At 45.7% G+C, this 23,611-nt stretch overlaps 1 protein-coding gene across 1 annotated transcript in view; it reads right to left on the minus strand.

The window, feature by feature from the left end:
* PAMR1 (peptidase domain containing associated with muscle regeneration 1) overlaps window positions 1-23,611 on the minus strand; it is an 80,236-nt gene that overhangs the window by 18,550 nt on the left and 38,075 nt on the right. Inside the window, exons 4-6 of the mRNA XM_055423844.2 lie at window positions 16,452-16,566; window positions 11,540-11,757; window positions 10,503-10,610 (exon numbers count right to left, since the gene is read on the minus strand). Coding sequence (XP_055279819.2) covers window positions 10,503-10,610; window positions 11,540-11,757; window positions 16,452-16,566 — 441 coding nt within the window. The remainder of the gene's footprint in view (window positions 1-10,502; window positions 10,611-11,539; window positions 11,758-16,451; window positions 16,567-23,611) is intronic.

The raw sequence follows: 23,611 nt of genomic DNA on the forward strand, positions 1-23,611 counted from the left end.
TTAATATACTATCAAGGTTGGTCATAACTTTCCTTCCAAGGAGTAAGCGTCTTTTAATTTCCTGGCTGCAATCAGCATCTGCAGTGATTTTGGAGCCCCCAAAAATAAAGTCTGATACTGTCTCCACTGTTTTGCCTTTGCTTCCAGGAAACTCAGGCTCGGAGACTTTCTGAGGCTGATCATTTCATCTGAAGCAAACGCTGAACTTACTCTCTCATCCCAAATAGTGTCCTCCTCTGCTTGTTCTTGTCCCACTTCTAAACTCTCCTACTTTAATTCTTATTTATACCCTGTGTGTGTGTGCTCAGTCGCTCAGTTGTGTCTGACACTTCACAGCTCCATGGACTACAGCCCTTCAGGCTCCTCTGGCCATGGGATTCTCCAGGCAAGAATACTCGAGTGGTTTGCCATTTTCCTCTTCCAGGAGATCTTCCCAACCCAGTGACAGAACCCGCGTCTCTTCCATCTCCTGCATTGGCAAGCGGATTCTTTACCACTAGCGTCACCTGGGAATTGCTTTCAAAATTGGTTTGATACGATTTACAAAACTGAACCGAAAAAATCATACATTTCTTTTCTCAAATTTTATGTTAATGATACATTTAGGGTAATGAGAGAGCCACCTGAGCAAAACACTAAGGGAACCACTCTGTCTCTTTAACAGGAACTATTAGAGCTATCAGAGTATCTTGAGAGTTCCAGCAAGGGACACAGATCCAAAGTCAACAACATTCAGGATGCCATTATCTATCTGGCAGTGTGAGCTGGGGTGTTAGCCTCAACACTTCAAATACTCTGCTATCCACCCGTTCTCACTTGTCACCAAATTCAAAGGAACAATTTGTGACAATTTCAGTTCTGTTTGAAAAAGGCATTAACTTTCTTTTTTTTTTTTCTTCAAATATATATTTTATTGAAGGATGGTTGACTTATAATATTTCAGGTGCACAGCAAGGTAATTCAGTTATACATATGCAATATATTATCTTTAAATTTTTTCCATTAGAGATTATTATAAGATGTTGCTATAGTTCCCTGTGCTATACAGTAAACCTTCATTGCTTATTGCATATCTGTTTTTTTTATTAGAAATCTAGCATTCTATTAAGTTAGGTTTCCAGGATGAATGAAGTCCCAGTAAGAAAGTTAATGCTTTATATATAAATAATATATATATTTTAGAAAACTTCTCCTTCTCCAGGAGATCTTCCCAACCCAGGGATTGAACCTGGATGTCCCACATTGTAGGCAGACGCTTTACCGTCTGAGCCACCAGGGAAGTCTGGTAGCATTCTATTCATACTAAGTCAAACAAGTGGAATCAAAATGTCACACATTTTTTAGTTGGGCAAAAATTCATACGTTTTCTAAAATATATATATTATTTATATATAAAGCATTAACTTTCTTACTGGGACTTCGTTCATCCTGGAAACCTAACTCAATATGAGACCAACACTCAGAGACAGCCTTCGGACGGCCTTGAATCCCTTTCTCGCTTCTTCCTGCTCAGTTTGTGTCTGAGTCTGGTGCCTCTGGACCCAACATCTTTTGCCTCCAAAATGTCTTCCCCAACCAGGAACAATGACACCAACTGGTGATATAACCCCTCCGCTGAAAACCCTTTTCATCCCTGTCCAGCTGATGGAACTCTGCCCCCCTGGTGTTTTCCAGCCTTCCGAGGTTGTGAATGAGACAGTATCCACGTGAAATTATACTTGGACTGCACACACTGCTATTTGTTCATCTGGCAGCAATTTGAGGCTGAGGCTTACAATTAGCTACTTGATCTTAATCAGTATTGTCCTTGGCTCCTGGTACACTGTGTCTTTCGGATCCCACTTTTCTGGTGTTTAGATGGCCTATTTCATTAGACAGCTGAAACTCCCTGTGCCTAAGAGACGGGCCCGCTTCAAAAAATCCTCAGAAAGTCCTGGTTACTTTGCTTTTGTTCAAAACCAACATCCTCATTTGGTGGAGTTGATGGATAACTTATGCAACTCTAGAGACTTAGTCATCTTCTACCTCGTGGATGTGTTCAGTAAGCCTTCTTAGGGCTCCCACAAATCTCAGAATGTTTCTGAGTCAGCTCCAGGGGATGGGGCTGGATGGGTAGGTAATAACACTAAACTACCCCAGCGGCATTCATCATCAACTTTTCAAATGTAAAGTATGCTCACAGTGAAAATAGCCCAAACAAGGAAATTCTGTTTAGCCTTGGGGATGAAGAGAATAACCTTGCAGAGGATCCTGAGCTTTAGAGGACATTTGAGTCCTGAGATCCTGCCCACCTAGTAACTCTCATCATCACCATCACCATTATTACCAAACACCTTTCTAGAAGAAGTAGTATCCGGGAAATGCATGGCATGACCACTCTCCTGTGTGCCAGAAAAAGGCTAAAATTGGAACTGTTGTATGTACAGTTCTGCCAAATGAAGCAGGAAAATATACCAAAGAGCCCTGCCTTATCTTACCAGTGCCTGGTGCCTAACAGACACTCAAAAATGTCTGGCTGGATGAATCTGCAAAGTGGGGAGGATCATAGTACTGATCCCAGGGGGATGTTGTGACAATTAAATGAGACAGTGTCACACAGAGCAGAGTTGGGTCTATATTGAGAATGCAGAGAATAACCACCATTGTAGTTTTTAATACTTGGATATCAATAAACGTGCCTTGTGTTTTGCAGAAACACATCTTCTGAAGCAGGGTAAGGGACAGGTGGTGGATGCCTCACAAGGCAGGAGTTTTTAAGGAAAATGAAAAACACTGTAGCCTTTGTCAAGTAGCTGGAGTCGGTCTCGGGGTCTGCAATAGCAGGTAAGTTTGCTTCCATCAGAAGGTAATTCGGCTTTGCCCTCAAGTTCGTCTACTCTTATCTTCCCACCACTTCCCTCCATGGGGAAATAGTCCCTCCAGCTCTGATGAGTTACTTCTTAACCCCAAACCAAAATAAATCCTACCCCTGCATGAAGTCCTGCCTCAGGGACCTTGTCTGCTAAAGCAAAAGCCAAGAGGGTCCCCACAAGGAGCAGGCAAGTGGAAGCAAAGTCTTAGTAAAACAGTGGTGGACCTGGCCCACCCCACACTGATGAGTACTCCATCCCAAGCTCTTGGAGTCAGTCAGGCTGAAGAGATGTTTATGAGGCTTGATCTGTCCTCTTACTATTTGGCTAGAATGCCATCCATCACTAAAACAATTGCTGACCAGCAAAATGCACCCCATATATATCAATCCTAATCATCTTACTCTGAATGAGAAGAGGCAATGCCTTGATTAAAAGGCCACAGATTCAAGGAGCCTAGCAGAGTTAAGGCTTACATGACATTTGGTCTATGTAGACTCAGATTTGCCCAACAAAAAATGACTCAAATGATAAGGAAATTTTCCCCCTGAATTGTAAAAACAAGCAAATATTAGATAGTTATGAAAGGGCAGCTTCTACTGTGCTCAGTGACCACTTTGGCTTTCCAGATCTAAATCCAAATGAGACAGCATCCCTCCAAACACGCTAAGAAGGGTGGCAAGATTCATCTCCATGTTATGGAGAGACAGCAGATGGGAGGCTCCAGTACAGGAAGTGTAAGAAGGCAGCAGACTACTAGCTAAGTATCCTCCCAGGGCTCCTTCCATCTCTGAAGGCTCTGGGTTACTGAGTGCTGGTGGGTAATTACAGTGGATCCCCAGGAACTGTTTTTTTATGAAGTTATCCTTATATCCCTCATGTCCTCTCCAGCCAGACCATGAATTCTCTTTTCTGCCCTGTTGCTCTAATTTAATATGCAAGGGATGCTCTGGAGACTTGGTCTCCTGTCCAACCACAGGGGATGACATAGAGTCCATTTCAGGTTAATGAGTGACCATTAAAAAGAACCATGAGAAATAAGGAGGCTGACTCAGTAACATGATGCTTGGGGCAACCTGCCCCGGAGTTTCCCAATCCAGTCCCCCCTGCTATTACTCCACATATCATCTCCAACAGCCCCCTATTCTGGCTGTTCTGGCTACAGAGATTCCCCATCCATCATGCCACTGCGCATGTCTACTCCTGGGGTCCAGGGTTTCTTTATGACAATGGTATTGGCAGTATCTACCTGTCCTTTAAAACCCAGTCGTTCCTGCCTGGATGCTGGTGTGATGGGAGCAGTCCTTACCATCTGGCAATGATTCAGGAGGAACAGTTCACAGAGAAAACTCAGAAACTCTTGGGAGAATTTTCTTAAACCTTGAGAGTCTGAGAAAGGTTTGTCACGATCATCTAGTTTGTAGAAACGAGTGCTGATGCCCCAACCCCTTAGCTAGAACATCCCTGCTTTCTGCCAAACTTTTAAATGGCTACATGGGCCCAGAAGTAGTAATAAGAATAACTGCTTCTATTAAATTCAGGATAATTCTATCACTATCTGTATCAAAACACAAGTATCTTAAATGGATCTTCTCAGTTCCTCCCTGCCATCACCCTTAAAGAAGAACTTGACAAGATTTTCCTGGAATTTATAAGTGGGAAGACTGAGAGTCCTAGGAGGTAAATTACTTGCTCAAGATTTACCAGGCTGGTAAATTGCAGATTTAGAACCAAACCAAAGTCTTTCTGCCCAGAGTCCAAGCTCTCCACCCCAGGTTGTGTCATCTCAGTGTGGACAAAGGTATTCTTACCCATCTTCAACATGTTAAGGTTGAAACAGACCTTTAGAACTCTAAAGAAGCCAGTACAAAATTCCATTATTACAATGCCTCCCCTAAGAGATCTTAGAACAATATGCATTAATTCCAGCAGGTCTGCAGCACATTATTTACCTGTGATGGGAGAGGTGACTGTGACCCACAAGGAGTCTCAGCACATTCATCACTATTAAGGTCTCCTGGAAAACCCCAAAGTTCCCAGTTACTTATTTTGATGAGAAACACGGGTTGGCCCTTTGAAGCTGAAGTATAAAGTGTGCCTCTTATCCTAGGCTCTTTTCTTCCCAGTCCTTGGGACAGGCTAGTGGGAAACCTTCTGATGCCCCAGAACCCCAATGAATCCAGAGACACCATTTGTCTTTAATTGGTGGAAGCCGAGTTGTGCTGTTCAAAGGCGCGTCTGAGCCCGCGGGGTGAGCATTGTGCCCCAAGATTTAGCCCGTTTCATCGCCCTTCATTAGGATGCAGGCAGGAGACCTCGGCACCGTCAACTGGGCCAGAGGAACAAAGGCAACATGGAAACTGGAGCAGGCAGTGAACCCCTCGCTCTCCACATTTTCAAAGCAAGATTCCGACCATTTACTCGAGAACTTACTTTGTCCTTCTGTTCCACACACAAAAAAAACAGGAAACTTCAGAGGGAAAATAAAGGGGCCCCAGTTTCTTACATGGTGGCCCAGGGAGGTTGGGGTTGCAGAGGGTGCTGGCAGGACGTTAGCTTGGCCCCAACGCTAAGGAGGGGCCACTCCCCTGTTTTTGTTCTCAGAGGAGGTCATCTGGGAGCAGGAGAAGGTGGTCCTTCCTTGGAAAACAACTTGAGGAGAAGGCGGGGTCTCAGTCAGTAAAGACTACCCTCAGGGCTCTTGCATACTCTCACTAACAACAGGAAAACCTGTGTTGATTGTATCTTCTTGTTCATCTTGTTTGCTTGTTTAGTCATTAAATTGTGTCCAAGCCTTTTGTGACCCCATGGACTGTATCCACCAGGCTACTCTGTCCATGGGATTTCCCATGCAAGAATCAGGTTGCTTATCTACTACCCCACAAAATCTGAACAAAACATCTCCCCTCAGACTCAAAGAATTCCTTTGAAAATAAATCCATTTCCAACTTGACAAGGATAGACCGAGCTGCTGACATGCATGTCCTAATTCTTATTTTGAGGACTGGTGTTTATAATGGCTTGTCTTGTAAGCTGGTAAAGTGACTTTTTTGGTGACCACTTTGGCAACAGCTCTCCAAAGTTTAAATACGGGTAACCTTTGGACTAACAGTTCAACATCTAGGAATTTATTTTACAAAATACCTTTGCATGTGAACAAAGAAACATGTGAGGCTATTCATCTCAGCCTTTTTCATAATAGTAAGAATATTAAAAATGACATTAAGTCCATCTTAAGCGATGGGATGATTATACGATTGGATAGACATTCATACAATGGAGTCCTCCAGCAATCATTTTTTTTCTCCCAAGAGGGAGACCAACATGGATTGACCTGGGAAAATGTCTGTGATATGAACACTGAAGGCAAAAAGTTGAAAAATTGTAGGTATGCTTTAAATTCACTTTTGCTTAAAACCAGGTTTCTCAGTCTTGGCACAACTGACCTGTGGGCCAGACAGCTCTTTGTTGTGGGGCTGTCCTGTGTATCTTAGGATGTTTTGCAGCATCCCTGGCCTCTACCCACCAAATGCCAGTGGCACCCTCCCCTCCTGATGTTACAACAACCAAAAAAGTTTCCAGTTGCCAAAAGTCCCCTGGTGTGGGAGCAGGAGACAAAATCACACCCAGATGAGAACCACTGGTTTAAAGTAATGACCTATAGACAACCTAGGTTTGCATGCCTTAGAAAAAAGTTTAGAAGGATCCTTATCAAGTTGCTAACCCAGGGAACCAGGATTGGTCAGGGAAAATAATGTTCTTTTTATTTTATACACCTCTGTACTGTTTGATTATTTTTACAAGTCTGTATTTCTTCTGTAAGTAGAAAATCTATTTCATTTCTATTCCCACTCACAGACATAGACACACACAAGGAAAATAAAGAGAATAATTCATATCAAGAGACAGTTAATCGGGACTTTCTAGAGGAGAGAGACAGGTGGGTCTTACCTGGGAAGGGAAGTCCTCTGAGAGGACTTGACAATGAGACAGGATGCTAACCAGAGCTCATCAATCCATCATCTGAAGTCTCACCAAGCCAGGTGGTGAGAATGGTGTCTGAGTGATTATAAACAAGGTGAGAAGTGTGGAATTCTGGCCTCTGGTCTTGAATTTGACCAGTTTAGTGTCTTGAGCCCTGTACTTCAAAACCTTCATTTGCTTAAGGGATCATCCACCTTCCCACAAAACCTTTAGGAGAGCAGCACATTAAAGCATCGTCCATGAATGATTTCCCCTTGTCAGATTTGGTGCTACATAAACAAAAGCTGGAATTCTCATTAATATTTGTTTTGCTGCTTTAAAAGTCATTTTTAAAAAACATATGCCTAGTCCAGTTTGGGCATTTTAGAATTTAGAGTATACTAGAATGCTTCAGTTACTTATTAATTTTGAAAGAATTTCCTCCAGGGAAGTATTTTCAGTTTCTTGATATACCTATGATAAGGTTGTTTTGTTTTTTTTTTTCTTTCTGGTTTTTCTGGAAAAATGGTTAAAGTTTGTTCAGAAATTACAAGGTAAACTGTTATAGACAATTGTAATGATTCCCTTATTGAGTTAGTTGGAATTCATGGTGAATATCCTAAGACAGAAAAACAGACCTAAATCTTATGGAAAATAATCAAACATTTGGTCCCCCAAGGCTTTCATGGTGGCTCAGTGGTAAAGAAAAAAAAAAAAAAAAATCAGTGCACTGCAGGAGACATGGGTTTGATCCCTAGGTCAGGAAGATCCCCTGGAGAAGGAAATGGCTACCCACTCCAGTTAGTTTGTCAAGAATTTAGGGCTTCCTTTTTTTTGTACCCCTCTGCATCTAAAGGGTAGCGCTCATGATCTGTCATTATCAAGACTCCAGAATCACTCTGTCTACAAATTCCTGAAGCAAACAGAAAGCAACACTTCTTTTCTATGTCTTGTACGCCTCACAGAGAACTTGAACGAGACAAGTTCTCTTCCACAAGTTCTCTGCTTCCACAAAGCAGAACATAATTTTCTAAGAATTCGGCATAAAACTTAGGTCAACTGAGACACCCAAAGCCACGGGTGTTTTAAGCAGAGTGAAATGTACACTCAAGGACACACTACGGACACTGGTTTCAGTCTGCGTTGTTTGCAAGGAAAATTCATGAAATTAATGGAAAGCTGTCAAACCAGGTCTCTTATATATAGGATGACCCCAAAGTAACCTGAGCATGCCAGTTAGAAGTGACCATAGCAGAGGCTGCTGGGGCTCTGTCCTTGGATGCCCCTTACCTCCCCTCCCCAACCCAATCTACTCTGCTTTACTTCCAGTGGCCTGTACCAACCAACTCCTCCACTGCTCGAGCGTTATTGGAACCACCCTGGCACACGCACAGAAAGTTACGCATGTCCTACTTGCCCAAGGCAGTCCTTAGCCAATCACAATCGCACTTGGGATATGAAAGCCCAGCTGCCTTGCGTTAAAGCCAGGACACACTGTGAGATGTACTTTCCATTCCAGATTCCACTGCCTGTTAACACTCAGGCTGGGATTCTGCCCGAAATCACGCCTTCGTTTGGCTTCCTTCCCTTCCAGTCCAGCCTCCCCACTCCCTTACCAGCTTCTCCTGGGGGACGTGTCCTTAACGCGTCATCTGTACACACATTCCCATGTCAGGATCTGCTTTGGGGGAACCCTCCCTAGGTTATAAGCTGCCCTCCTTTGCTTTTCCCCAAATGTTGACTCCTCCTGTTCTGCTCATTTCATCCATGTGACAGCTGCAGCGTGGGACACCAGATTTAGGTCTCAAACTTCCGTTAGGACCACTTGTCATACATAGACAGGCTCTTGATTACCAAAGACTCTAGATAGTTGATTTCTGGTCATAGTATTTAAGTTCCTCTCTGCCAATGGCACAGTCCTAGGCACCGCACCCCTGGACTGGGTGCTGCCCGATGCTGCCATATGCACAGGCCTGTGTGTGCCCTTCCCAAAGGCAAGTATCTGATATGCCATTATCAGATGCCATTATAAGATAAGGATTTGCCACATCAGAGACATGTTCTAGTTTCTCTCCTCTGGCAAAAGTTTGAGTCTAATAGCACAGAAGAGTCATGTTCTGCCTTTCAAAAACATGAGTGAGAAACTCCTACCTGCTTTGGAGTAAGTCATTTGAGTTTGTTTCCTCTTATTTCTGCTGTTTGATTGACCCCAGGTTACTGAGGATGACTGTAACCGAGCAGGACCCTTTGGGTTCTTGCCGGGACAGACTCCTCTCCCACATCCTCTGCTGGAGCTTCTCTCTGAAGTATCTAGATAATAGCATCTGATGCACATTTCCTGAGTTGTTTTACAGATGCTAAAATCACCACCAAATGGACGAAACTTGATGATCATGGGCATGTGTCCCCAGAGCTACTGGCACCTAAGGATTGATAATGTTAACCCCTCTGTTACCACACCATCAACCAATCAGAGAATTACGCGCAAGCTAATTTCATACCCTGCAACCTCCCTCCTTCACCTGGCCTTTGAAAATGCTTTGCTGAAACCCTTCAGGGAGCTGGAGCTTTTTTCAGCACTAGCTGTCCTGGACTCCCTGTCTGGTGCTTATAATAAACTTTACACTTCCTTCACCACAACCCAGTGTCAGCAGACTGCCTATACCATGCGCTAGGCGAGTGGACCCAAGTTTGGTCTCGTAACACTACTATGGTTCTGCTTTTGACTCCTGTCTGCAAGAACTGGAGCGTGTGGGTGGCCCAATGGGACAGCCAGGATATGGATCAGGCAGGAGGTGGTGGGGACTTGAGTGGCAAGGGCAGAAAGGGAACCATCCTAGAGAATGATATGTGGACTGCCATGGCTGGCGGACTTCTTTCCTCTATGACTCCTCTGGGCTATACCACCCCCGCAGCCCCATCGCCTCTCAGACCTGCTCAAGAATTACTAGAGAATCACAGAGCTGAGCTCACAAGTCAGCATAAGGTCCTTCAGAGAACAGCAAGACATGCTTTCTTCTGCATTCCCATAGACCTCAGTGCATAGTAGCCCCTCAATAAAATGTTGCTTTGTCTGTGACTCGTGTAACCTGGTCAGATCATCATAAGACGATGATTGTACTTTGTCATCCACTCAGGACACTCGAGTATGAAAGAGTATGCTATTAATAACTAGACATGGACAAAATGCATAAAGTAGGACTGTCCCTGGGAATCTGGGGCTCATTGTTTTCCTACATCTTTACCATCTTCAATGCAGGGCTTCAGACTGCAGAGAAACACAGTGAATGGTGCCCTGGAGCATGACTCCAAAATTCAGACCATGGGACGGAGAGGGAGTTCAGACTCTGGGCCTCAGGAGCGTGTATGATGGTAGCTTTCTACTGTTGACCCTTTCTCAGTGTGTTTCAGCTTGGGATACTATTTGAGGCCACTGAAGGCATATCTTTCTAAGATAAGATCTTTCTAAGCAGTATTTGCAGCAGGCGAGGGCAAACTGCGGGGGTTCCAGACATTCTGACTCAGAGGCAGCCCAGCCCTCTTGAGATCCACTCAATGGGAGAGTCCATGTTACCCGTCATCTTGGACAGACCATGTAGACACCAGGGAACAACCCCCAGCAAGCTCCCCAGACCCTCTCCATGCCAGCCCCGCGTGACACCTTCACTCCCACTCTGCAGGCAAACTCACGATTTTCACAGTGCTTCCCGGTGTAGCCCGCCAGGCAGGCACACTTGTAAGATCCGGTGCTGTCAAGGAGGCAAGTGCCGTCGTGGAAGCAAGGGGACGAGGAACACGCTGCAAGAGAGAAGGCGATTTCCTTCAGTGCCTCTGTGCGGTGAGCCCCTTCATTCACGCCTGGAGTCCTGACCACAGCCTCTCACTTGTCTTTTAAAGTCTCCCTGCCATTTTTAAACTCCTTTTATTGGAATCATGTTACCACTGTTTCAAGACTGCCTAAAACAGCTACTCACTAATCAAATGTTGCTGATGTTATTTGATGTTTTCCAAGGCCCAGGAAGTCTGCTCCAGACACCTCTAGTCTAGGACAACACACACAAGTGCACCACATAATTAAAGCAGAAGCAAACTTCACCCCTCCCATAGGGGCTCCTATGGGGAGAGAGCAGCCTTGGGTAACACATCATCCTTTTTTCAAGGAAGCTCAGCATCCGGGGTACTGGGAGAAAGGAACCGGAAGACGACTTCATGACACTGGTGAAAGGGTATTCAAGAATTTCCAAACATGCATTCTGTAAACAGTAGTCCCTTGAGATGTTGAGAGTTCATGGTCTCGGATAAGGTGGGGAAATGCTGCTGGCGTTAAACGAAAATTCACCAGGTTTCCCCACTGCAGAACTTCTCAGCACATTCCACGTTCTAATGTGCATTGTGAATTTCTAAGAATGCACATAACATTCTACCTTTCACAGGCTTATTTGATCTAAGAGACTGCATTTCACAGAATGTCCTGGGGACCATTTTTCTACAGAGAACACTTTGGGAAACACTAGTCTGCTTGTTACCCACTAACCCCACCTTCATTTACATTGGTGTAGAAATACATGGCTGGGCCAAATGCAGCAAGCCTGAATCTGTGCTTTCACTGCAGGGGGCATGGATTCAGTCCCTAGTTGGGGAACCAAGATCCCACACGCCACGGGGCATGGCCAAAAAATAAACTTTAAAATAAAATAAAATTCGACCTTTCTCTCTCTGGCCTTTACCTGTGATCTCCTCAAAGATGGCATGGAAGCCGTCGAAGTTCTTGGAGCCATCTGAGTGGAAGAGGATGTGGAGTGAGGAGCCCGTGCTTCGGATGGGAGCCGGCCGCTCGTTGCCACAGAAACGCTTGATGATCTGGCTGTCGCTGCTGTCCCCGTCGCGGACCTCAACATAGTCATACTGGCACATGTAATCAAACTCCAGGCTCAACATGACAATCCTGAAGGACAGGGTGATAGCAGGAAACACGTGAGGCCCTGAAGAATCCTTCCAACCGCCTGGGCATGGTCATGTCCAGATGATAAGCAGGCCTCCAGAAGAGAGGAGCTATTGCCCTGATCTGAGAGGACCGTGGTCCTGGAGGACTCGAGAGCAGGTGCATTTCTTTCCATGTGTGTGGACAGATATACTGTGTGCAGGCGTGTGGACGCACTTGCCAGGCGCAGGGGGCGCCACAGTCCATTCCGAGAACCTCTGCACACACAGCCTCCTTGTTCAGGGGCACTTCTCCTCCCAGGCTGCACGGCTCGGCTGGTTCCTTCTTAAACTCAGAGCTCAGCTAAAGTATTCTCTCCTTAAAGAGGCTTTCCCAACAACTCTTTCTAAAGCGGAGCCCTTGTTTTCGTCATCATGTGTATAGACATTTTACTTTCTCATATTTATCTCCTTGATTTCATGAGTGTGTGTGTGTACACAAGCATGCCTATCTGCTCCCTAGACTGCAAATTCCTGAAGGGCAGGGTGTGGCATCTGTCTTATTCCATCACTGTTTGCTTAGTGCCTAATGCAGCGCCTGGCACATAGAGACAATAAACAAATGTTGTTGAGTAGGTGACAGAATGGATACTTCAATTTTACAATTGGAGAGTGATAGAGTATATGTTATCTTAAAGACCAAGTAAAGGAAAAAACTCTGCATACTCTTCTATCTGATGGAAGGATCAGAAGATAATTATCCTCTTGGTAACAATAACTCTTGCCCCAAAGAGTAGAAAAAGTAGCATCATATCAAAATTTCAGAATTGAAAGAGACAAATCTTTGATTACCTCAAAGGGATCTTGGGTTTGGAAATACTGGGGTGCAGTGGATCAAAAAAGCAGAAGATAAAACCCTAAGCTCCCATTTCCAAGAGGTAAGAAAAGAGGCAGACACACACCAAGGCAAGAGAGGAAAAGATAACTTTCAGAAGATTCCCAAGGGAATGCCTGAGACTCAAGTTCACAAAATGCATGTCTGTATCTTCTTCCTTACGTTCTGGAGAAGTGGGAATAGACAGAAGAACTCAGAGCTGCCACCTGAAAAGTTCGGACTAGTGCCACTTCTATCACCTTGGGCAAAAACTTCAAGTGCCAGAATTAGAGAACAATCAGGATATTGTAAATGCTCTTAAAGATCTTATCTTAAAAAAGAAATGATCACTGAGTATGACTAGTGTTTATTTTTCAGAAATTTTTATCACAAAACCTTTTGTAAGGGAGGGTAAGTCCTACTCATCATAATGTGTGCAACATGCTGTAGTAGTAAGGATCTGGCCACCACCAACTCACTGCTGGCCTTGAGCAACCACTTGCTTCTCTGGGCTTTGGCATCTTAATCTGAAAAGGGGGAGAATGTGGGTGGGGGGCAAGGCCACCACCAAACTGAGATCACAGTTTTTTCTGAAACTGAAACACGAGACACTGCAACCTGCATTTACATTCACTCACGTGTTCATTTATTTAGCACATCTATGGGCAGGTCTGCGTTGTGACAGACGCTGTTCCAGGTGCTGAAAGTACAGCAACTCCCCTACTAGACACAATGCCTGCCCTCATGAGTTCTGATTTGAGGACAGACAATAAGCAAGGAAACCAGAAAACAAGGGAATTCCAGAGAGCGTTAAGTCCTAAGAAAAATAGAGTAGGTAAGAACACTGAGAGTGACTGGGAGGGTAAGCTTTCTACGTACAAGGTCAAGGACATATCTGGGTAGACACTTAACTGATGAAATGGAGCCAGCCATGTGCAGGTCATGGGGAAGAGTGGTCCAGGCAGGAGAATCTGTAAGTACAAAGGCCCTGAGGCAGTCATGAGCATATCTGAGGAAATGAGAGGAGGCAGGGATGCTACGCTGCAAGGTGGTCTGTACCTGGGAGAATGGTACGAACGAAGGTCAGAGAGAAGAGCAGGAGACATTTTGTATGGTGAGGAGGCTGGATTTTATTCCAAGCTTGAGAGAAACACTGGAAGGTTTCACCAACAGAATGATAATTTGATAGAGGATTTTAAAGGATCACTCCAGTCACTCTGAAGAGAGGAGATGGCAGAGCCAGCAAGAGTGGAGGCAGGGAAGCCAATTAGGCCACAAGAGAATCCAGGTAAGAGACGGTGGAAGTTCATAGCAGAATTTTGGCAGTAGAGACAGTAGATAGATTTGAGATTATTTTACAGCTGAGTAAATAGATTCTTTGGTGACCTGGCTGTGGTAGGTGATGGGAAAGGGAACACCAGGGATGACAACCAGCTTTGGGGCTGAACACTAGGCTGCAGAGTATTTTTATCCTTATAATTATCCCTGGCCAGCAGGTCCAGGTTTGCAGGGAAGAAACCTATATATTTCTGGGCCTTCCTAGGACCCTTTCCTGGCAGATGATGTGCTTCTCAACCCCTCCAACATTTTGGATTTTTGGTGTGCAGAGTTGGGGAGGGGGAGCTGATTTCTTTGCATTCTGGGTCATGGAGAAGCTCTTCAGAGGCCTCTGAGGGACCATTTGTCCTGGTCACTGAGTTGCTGAAAAATTAGCCTGTGGCATCCAACACTGTCCTTATCACTCTGGAAGATCCAGCCTGGAGCCCATTCAGCAGAATGGTGTAGCCACTCACTTGCTCCTTGAACTTCCTCTAGGAAAGTTCATTTCAGTTCAGTTCAGTTCAGTTCAGTCGCTCAGTCGTGTCCGACTCTCCGCGACCCCATGAATCACAGCACGCCAGGCCTCCCTGTCCATCACCAACTCCCGAAGTACACTCAAACTCATGTCCACAGAGTCGGTGATGCCATCCAGCCATCTCATTCTCCGTCGTCCCCTTCTCCTCCCGCCCCCAACCCTTCCCAGCATCAGAGTCTTTTCCAGTGAGTCAACTCATCGCATGAGGTGGCCAAAGTATTGCAGTTTCAGCTTTAGCATCAGTCCCTCCAATGAACACCCAGGATTGATCTCCTTTAGAATGGACTGGTTGGATCTCCTTGCAGTATAAGGGACTCTTAAGAGTCTTCTCCAACACCACAGTTCAAAAGCATCGATTCTTCGGCGATCAGCCTTCTTCACAGTCCAACTCTCACATCCATACATGACCACAGGAAAAACCATTGCCTTGACTAGACGGACCTTGGTTGGCAAAGTAATGTCTCTGCTTTTTAATATACTATCAAGGTTGGTCATAACTTTCCTTCCAAGGAGCAAGCGTCTTTTAATTTCATGGCTACAATCAGCATCTGCAGTGATTTTGGAGCCCAAAAAAATAAAGTCTGACACTGTTTCCACTGTTTTTCCATCTATTTCCCGTGAAGTGATGGGACCAGATGCCATGATCTTTGTTTTCTGAGTGTTGAGCTTCAAGCCAACCTTTTCACTCTCCTCTTTCACTTTCATCAAGAGGCTTTTGAGTTCCTCTTCACTTTCTGCCATAAGTGGTCGACATTCTAGGAAAGTTCATTTACTGAACCTTAATCCTAACCCCAGGACCTCAGGGAACAAGAAGACCAGCAACTAAAGGGTGGCTTTGATGAGGAGTGTTGGGAAAGGGACCTGAGTTCTGGATCCTCTCAGTGTGGGGATCGAGGAGTGCCATCGAGGAGCCAGCTGACAGATGGCAACCACTGGGTGCATCAATCCACCCAGAAAACACCGACTGGAAGCCTGTGCTTTAGAAGATTAGAGATTTCTATCACCACCACCATCTCCATGAGTTAGAAAAGGGAAGAGCTAGCTGGACAATGTCCCTAAAAGTCCCGGGCTGAGCGGGCCACTCTGCTGTCCTAAAGAGGAAGAGTAGAGGCGTCTCTGCCAGGAGAGAGGAGAAACACTGGAGGCAGGGAGCAGATCTTTCAACTTTTTTTATGCAAGAAGGGTCTATCGAACACCTGTCGTGTGTACCATGTCCTGCTCCAGGCTCCCGGATGCAGCAGCGAACAGTTCTCACAAAACAGGACGCACTTGTGTTATTTATCTCTAGTTACAATAGAACTGGGCCCATGGCATAAATTATACACTTATGTGAACTCCAAAGCTCCATAAGATGAATGGCTTATCTTCCACATAAATGAAAGAATCAGTTTATTGGTTGTGGAGGTGGCGGTTGGTTTCTGAGAACAGCAATGAAAGAAGCTGTGACAAGCATACACCCCAAAGTAGAGTACAAAGTCCTTGAAGGTTGGACCTGGCCTTAAGTTCCTCCCCTTCCATGGAACCCAGCCAGTACTAAGTGAGCAGGTGACCTGGTCAGGGTTATGGGTGGGCAGATTGCTCTCAGTGCCGTGTTCTGTCATACTGGTGTCCTCCTTGGGTCATCGTCACCTGAGCCCCACTGTCTGCAGTCAATGAGTGACAAGCATTTAATTGGTGGTAGTCTTACCCGGGCCTTATCCCCCAAAACCACTAAGAGGTAAAGGGAAAGGCTCTAATATACATTTTCTGATTTTAAGAATAATATGTAAATGGCTAGCTATTATTCCTAGGATGCAGGACCTTTGGTTTTGTTACTGCACTTCCTTAAACCTCAGGTTCCATAATTCTGACCCCAGCCCCTTACCTTCAGTTCAGTTCAGTTCAGTCGCTCAGTTGTGTCCGACTTTCCGCGACCCCATGAATCACAGCACGCCAGGCCTCCCTGTCCATCACCAACTCCCGGAGTTCACTCAAACTCATGTCCCCTTACCTTAGTTGGATGATAAATCCAGGTTTGGCGTGAATGGTCCACTCACAGTGAGCATTCAGGGGGTAGCTCTCCAACAAAATCTGACCCTTTGGAACACGTAGAACCTGGCCACATCCTGAGAAGAGAAGATTGAGGCATGGAAATTGGAGTCAACAGGAAAGAGATGGTAAAAGGTCTCGAAGCCTCTGAGCTCACCCCACACCCCTGGAAACAGAATGCAGAGGGATACTTCTATTTCTCAAGCCCCTGGCGATATGCTCGGCAACTGGCAATGAATTATTAATTCATTTAACCTAACAGCTTGAGAAGGGAAATAGCATCATTCCAGTTTTCCAGACAGAAAAACGAATAACCAGAGATTACATAATTTGTCTAGCTATTAAGTGACAGAGTGGAGATTTAAAACCTAGCTGTGTCTGAATGTGAAGTCCAAGCCACTCTCATCCTGCCTCTCCAAGACTGCCACGCGCCAGCCTGCTGCCGCCACCTTACAAGGCTCAGAAAGCATGCCCTCCCAGCAGCTCTACCTGGGACATTGTGGCCTTTGTTCAGCATCTAAACTTACATAAGCCCCTTTGCTGTGTGTCCCCTGCACACTCTCTACTCCACACATATAATCCAAAAGCAACTCCTTCTTATATGTCTTATATGCCTCCATCCAACGAGAAAATCTATGTATTAATTTGTTCTATGAGCAATTATGTAACAGCGAAAGCATTAGTTGCTCAGTTGTATCTGACTCTCTGTGACTCTATAGACTGTAGCCCACCAGGCTCCTCTGTCCATGAATTCTCCAGGCCAGAATATTGGAGAGAGTAGCCATTCCATTCTCCAGGGGATCTTTCCAACCCAGGGATGGAATCTGGGTCTTCCGCATTGCAGGCAGATTCTTTCCCATCTGAGCCACCAGGGACTTTCCATTCCGTCGCTCAGTCGTGTCCGACTCTTTGCGACCCCGTGGACTGTAGCCTATCAGGCTTCTCCGTCCATGGGATTCTCCAGGCGAGAATACTGGAGTGGGTTACCGTTTCTTTCTCCAGGGGATCTTCCCGACCCAGGGATCGAACCCGGGTCTCCCGCATTGGAGGCAGACGCTTTAACCTCTGAGCCACCAGGGAAGCCCCTCTCTAATGCAAATACCACAAGTGGGACATGAACTCCAACCAGTCCAACTGGATTAGTGATTTCTGATTTTTTTCTAGCTCCCAAGACCTTTTTTTACCCTAAACAAACCAATTTAATTAAAAAAAATGAATCCAAGAGAGGGTCCTGGTTGAAGTAGAAGCTGGGACCCCAAGCCCTCCATCCTCACTATCACCTTGGTCCCCTGAGTTAGTTCCCAGGAATCCCCAAGAGTTGAAAACTACTGAACAGAGTCTTCATTCAATTCTATCACACCTTCTAGTGCTAAGATAAGCAGAGGTCTGTACCCTAGTTTTACAAGAGTTTGGGGAAAATGTCTTGAATTTGTGTTGTAGGGAAAAAAATTATCTTGGCCATGTAAATAAACTATATTTTCTGCCAGAGTTGGCAAACTATGATCCATGGGCCAAATCCAGCTCACTGTCCATATTTTAAATGAAGTTTTATTGGAACAGAGCCACATACATTTTTTAATGCATTGTTTAAGGTTGGTTTCCAGCCACAGTGACAGACTTGAGTAGCTTCAAAACAAGACAGTAGAATCCACAAAAATGTAACAATTTACTACCTGCCCCTTTATAGGAAAAGCTTATTTAACCCTATCAACACAGAACTCAGTCTGACATCATAAACTCCAGACCTTCAGTTATCTTTAATAACCTCCCCAAATAAATTCCCATGCTCAAAAGAAAAACATGAACATCAGTGGATGGTCCCTCATGGCAAGATGATTGTGGTAATATTTCTACAGAGGTAGGAATACAGCCCAAACTCTGTTTTCAATAAGCTGTGAGGTCTGAGGCATGTGATTTCCGCAAAACTGACTGCTAGGTTGCCCAAGTCATCTCATCATTAGGATGTTAATTGCTTCTATTTCCGCGTGGGAAGCATCCCTCGCCCCTTTCCATGTGAGTCTCTTGATTTGGCCAAGCCTCCATCATCTCTCTGTGATCCCAGTCTCCTTGCATCCATCCTTTTCTCCCAACTTTCCATTCCCCACAGAGCTGCCAAAGCTACCGTTCAAATACATGACTTATATCCCATTACTCCCTCAATTGGAGCCTCCAAAGACAGTGTCCTGTACCTCCCCTCCCCACAGCATCCACGGCCCTGTGCTCTGCTCCGTCTCCACCAGCACTCACCCAATCCTCACTCTGAGCCAGCCACATGGTCCCCTTCCTGCCCCAACTCCAGGCCTCGCACCCACTGCTCCCTTAACCTAGAAGGTTCATCCTCTCCCACATCTCCTTCCTTTGGGAATTAAGCTCAACTGCTACTTCTTCAAAGAGGCCTTCCTGGACCACCCAGCTAAAACAGACCTTCATATTTCTACGGTGACTGCCAGTACTTGATTTTGTTTTCTTTGTAATGGATATCACTGCTGGAAACTTTCTAACTTATTTGCTTACTCCCTTTGCTAGAGCTAGCACCCCTCTAGTTTGTACACCTAGAATGGAAACTGGCACAGAACATGTGCTCAATAAAGAGTTGTTGAATGAATGAACGATGGTATTGTGACAGGCCAGGGACGGGTTAAAAGGCTTACACACATTCTCTGGTTTAATTCTCACAAGAAAGCTTGGAGATAGCCGAGGCAGATGGAGAGATGGGTTTAGTTCACTCTTGGGGAGGGGGTGGATAGGAGAGAAAGGAGTGAGGAGAAAATAGGCCTGGTCCAGGAGGGACAGCCAGGGTCCTGGTGGAATATTTACTAATCACTCATGGACAGAGGAGCCTGGCAGGCCATGGTCCATAGGGTCGCAGAGAGTCGGACACAACTGAAACGACTAAGCATGCAGCACACATGCCTTAATTTTACATTTTGCACGTTTATAGATAGTTCCTAAGGGAATACACTACACACTGCTATATTTAAAATGGATAACAACAAGGTCCTGCAGTATACACAGGAAATTCTGCTCAAATAAAACCGGCATCTACCCCATTCGTTTTGTGAGATGTGAATCAGATTATGCACACAGAAAGCCCTTAGCAGAAAAACCAGCTAATGTTAGCTGTTGGTAGTTGGTGGCAGATCAGGGACTTGAACTTGAATCTGTCTAGTACCAGCGCTGGATCTCTGCTAGTACATTAGCCTCTCTTAGGGTTTCCTGACCCAGCCTTCTCCCACACCATTTTGAAGCAGCAGGATTTCCCACCCCCATTCCCAAATACACTGAATCTTTACCCGTCCCCCTCCCCCTCCAACTATTGGAAACGCACACGCCTTCTTCCTGCACACCTCACACTCCTCATCGCCCCCATCCGCCCATCTGCTGCCCGGCTACGGAAGTGATACATTGGGTGTGAGAGACAAAAAAAGAAACCTTCCTGCACAGCCTCCGCCCGCACCCCCGCACCCCCCACCCCCCGGGGACTGGCAGCTTCCCCGCCACAAGGTGTTAAGTCCCAGCTCCGCAGCAAACCTCCCGCAGGGACCCCAAGTTAGAACCGGCAGCAGATGCTGCCAGCCAGCTTCTGGTTTCCTCCCTGGAATCAGACAGCAGTGGCACTCTCAGATCATCTCTCTCCCTCTCAGATCCGAGGAACCGGGCAGGCTTTGGCCAGCCTGAGGGTCTCATGATGCCTGGGGAGTACTCGGGGTCCCACCCCCAACCCGGGTGCTGGCCCCTGGCCACGTGAGATGCGAGATCACTGGTTCCTAGAGACCAGGGGCTGTCCTTCAGAAATAGCCAGGATTCCCAACCACACACGACAGCCGTGTCCTTCATGATGTTTCCCTTCTCACTCTGCAGGGGAGGGCAGAGTCGGCCTCAAGATGGGGTGCAAGTTCCAAGCAGCCAGAGACACAGAGGCCACTTCTCAGAAATGTGCTTTATGGGGGAACGCAGTTAGTGGGCACCGGGAAAAGGAAAAGGCACCCCATGCCCTCCTCACACCAAGGGGCTCCTGTTCAGCTCCCGTCTCACTCCCACTCCCATGGGGAGTCCGAGGAGTCGGGTGCAGGGCAGACTCACTGCACCCTCTGTCTACGGCAGAACACTGAACACAGACAAGTGTCCCACCCCCGCCAAGGAAGTGTGGCTGGCCAACCAAGCAGGTGGTCCTGGGTCTGAAAGACGGGAGTGGCAAGGGCCCCGGACGACATGCTCGGATTCCCTGACCACGTCTGGCTGCAGGGGAAGAGGTGTGCATGTGTGTGCATGTGTGTGTGCGTGCGTGTATGTAGGGAATTTTGCCAGCCATGCCAGACTGGCCCCTGGGATCTCAAATCCTGGACTCATCTCCAACCCTGCCTCCTCCCCATCCTTGCTACAAACCAAACAGGAGAGAGAGCTGGATAGACTCTGCTTCAACAGAGCTGAAAGGAAATCTTCATGAATCTCCAAACTAGAATGAGAGCTAGAAGCTTCCCAACAGCAGTGAACACCCTCAGCATTCTGACAAGTGTCCTTATCTCCAGCTGGGGGAGAAAGAAGGGAGGAGCGCTTCTGAGAAGCAGTGGATCTTTTTTTTTTAAAATCTTTCCTCTTGGCTGGGGTCAGGGAGGACTAAAGAAAGAATTCTGATAGCTTCTTTTTTTTTTTGGCCATGCTCCACAACTTATAGGATCTTAGCTGCTTGACCAGAGATTGACCCACACCCTCAGCAGTGAAAGCTTGGAGTCCTAACCACTGATGCATGCATGTGTGGGCATGCTAAGTCACTTCAGCCATGTCTGACTCTGCGTGACAGTGTGGACTGTAATCCCCGGCTCCTCTGTCCAGGCGATTCTCCAGGCAAGAATACTGGAGTGGGTTGCCATGGTTTCCTTCAGGGGATCATCCCAACCCAGGGATCGAACCCATGTCTCTTATGTCTCCTGCATTGTCAAGCGGGCTCTTTAACCATTAGCGCCACCTGGGAAGCCCCTAGAAGCCAGACCAGGTCCTAATCTCAGTTCAGATTTTTCCTAGCTGTATGACCCCAGACAAGTTCTTCAGATTTTCCAAGCTGAGCGTCCCTCATTTGGAAATAACAGGAATACCTACAACCATGTTGTTGTTGCTGATTTATGATTTAAGGATTAAATGAGATAGTTACTGTATGTGAAGCATTTAGCAAGGTGCCTGGCACACATAAACAATAAATGGCAACTAACACTGTCATTTCTCAAGTCTTGTCTGAATCTGAGACACAAATTTGGCAAAAGAATCACAGGTGACAGCCCAGGTTCTGATCCACTGCTCCAGGTCTCCTAAGAGCCTCTCTACATCATTGACTAAAGCTCTAAAGCCTTTAGGCCCAGGAGCCTAGACAGGGATGGCAGAACAAAAGCCTGGATGATGACATGGGAATGACCCACACGCCAGACCGAGAGCAAGAAAGAAGCTGATACCGTCTGCGTGGTTTGGTTCATCCTACCCTGGCCTGCTCAGCCCTCACACAGGCACTTGGAGTGAGGACCTCAAGGGCCTCTCACTTCAAGAAGCGGCTTAGTACAGAGGGAGAGGGACTGGCCTCTGGGGCTCAGCTCCTAAATTGGCCTCTTGGCTCTGCCACTTCACAGCTGCAGGACAGCAAGCGGTAAAGTGACTCAGCCTCTCTGTGGCTTGACGCCCTCACCTGTCAAAGGCTGTATGAGGATGAACGGTTCGTACATGAAGGTACTTAGAGCAATGTCTGGTTCACAATAAATGATAGCTTTTACCAGGGCCTCACATCTTCATTAGGTCTCTAGAAATGACTTCATGGCTCACCCTGTGATCTGGCCTATAATTCCAATCAATCTAATAGTTTGCAATGGTTGCTTAAGTGTGTCTCCTCCATGACACAGTTCCGTGAAAGCAGGGATCTTTGTCTGTCTCACTCACCTTTATATGCATGAAATATGTGCTTAATTAATTATTAACTGAATGAGTGACTCTGCCAAATTAAATCAAGCCTCTTCCTGCCCAATCGAACCATTTTTGAATCCTCTTCCCAATCCCGTACCAAATGGTCTATCCGTTCAGTTGAAACAGTTGTCCAGAAAAAATACCATCTACCACTTTGTTGCAAAAAGGTTTTTCTCCCCCAGATTCATCACAATCTTCACAAAAAAAGCATACACTGAGCTAACCCTGACGATCCAATTCAAAAGTCGAGGACGGGGCTAGAGCAGCATAAAAAATTAGACAACTAAATATTTTCTTTCTTCTCTGTGCTTCAGTTTGGTTGATTTCTACCAACCTGTATTTAAATTCCCTGATCCTGTCTTCCATCGTGATCAATCAGCTGTTAATCCCCTCTGATGATTTTTTAATTTCAAATATTACAATGTGTTTAGTTCTGGGATTTCCTTTTGGTTCTTATTAATGCTTTATAAATCTATTCTCAATTTTCTCATCTCTTCATCCATTATAATTACCTTTTCCTGCAGATCCTTTAATATATTCATTTTAAAATTATTTAAAACTCCTTATCTGAAAATTCTAATATTTGATCCCATGTGGTATGTTTCTCTTGACTATTGGTCCTATTCTCTTCTTGCTTATTCACAACAGAAAAGAAATTTTCTTTTGATTGGTAATATCTTTTCCTGTTATTCAGTTCAGTTCAGTTCAGTCTCTCAGTCGTATCCGACTCTTTGCGACCCCATGAATCACAGCACGCCAGGCCTCCCTGTCCATCACCAACTCCCGGAGTTCACTCAAACTCACGTCCATCAAGTCAGTGATGCAGGTAGAATGAGGTACCGATCGATTTGATCAAATCAGGAAGCAAGCTAGTTTGGGGCAGGACTGAGGCTATAATTCCTCTAGAAGCATCTTGAAAGTCAAGCAGTGGGAACCTTAGAAAACTTATTTTTTTATTTTCAACACTCCCCCTGCCCAACTTCCTGCACTTCCATGACTGTAAGGTCAGGAATCTTTGAGCCTGTGAGACCATGAGACTCTGAGATGACAAATTTTTGAAACTGGAAAATGACAACAATATTCCAAGATCTTCTGCTTTCTAGCCTCACCCCAGCCTCTGCTTGCTCAGCAAAATTTCACTAACAAGAATTCTCAGTGGACAGGGTAATCTTTGTTTGG

The sequence above is a fragment of the Moschus berezovskii genome, chromosome 14 (genome assembly GCF_049115385.1).
Source record: "Moschus berezovskii isolate FMDL1 chromosome 14, NW_MosBer_1.0, whole genome shotgun sequence".
NCBI lineage: Eukaryota > Metazoa > Chordata > Mammalia > Artiodactyla > Moschidae > Moschus > Moschus berezovskii.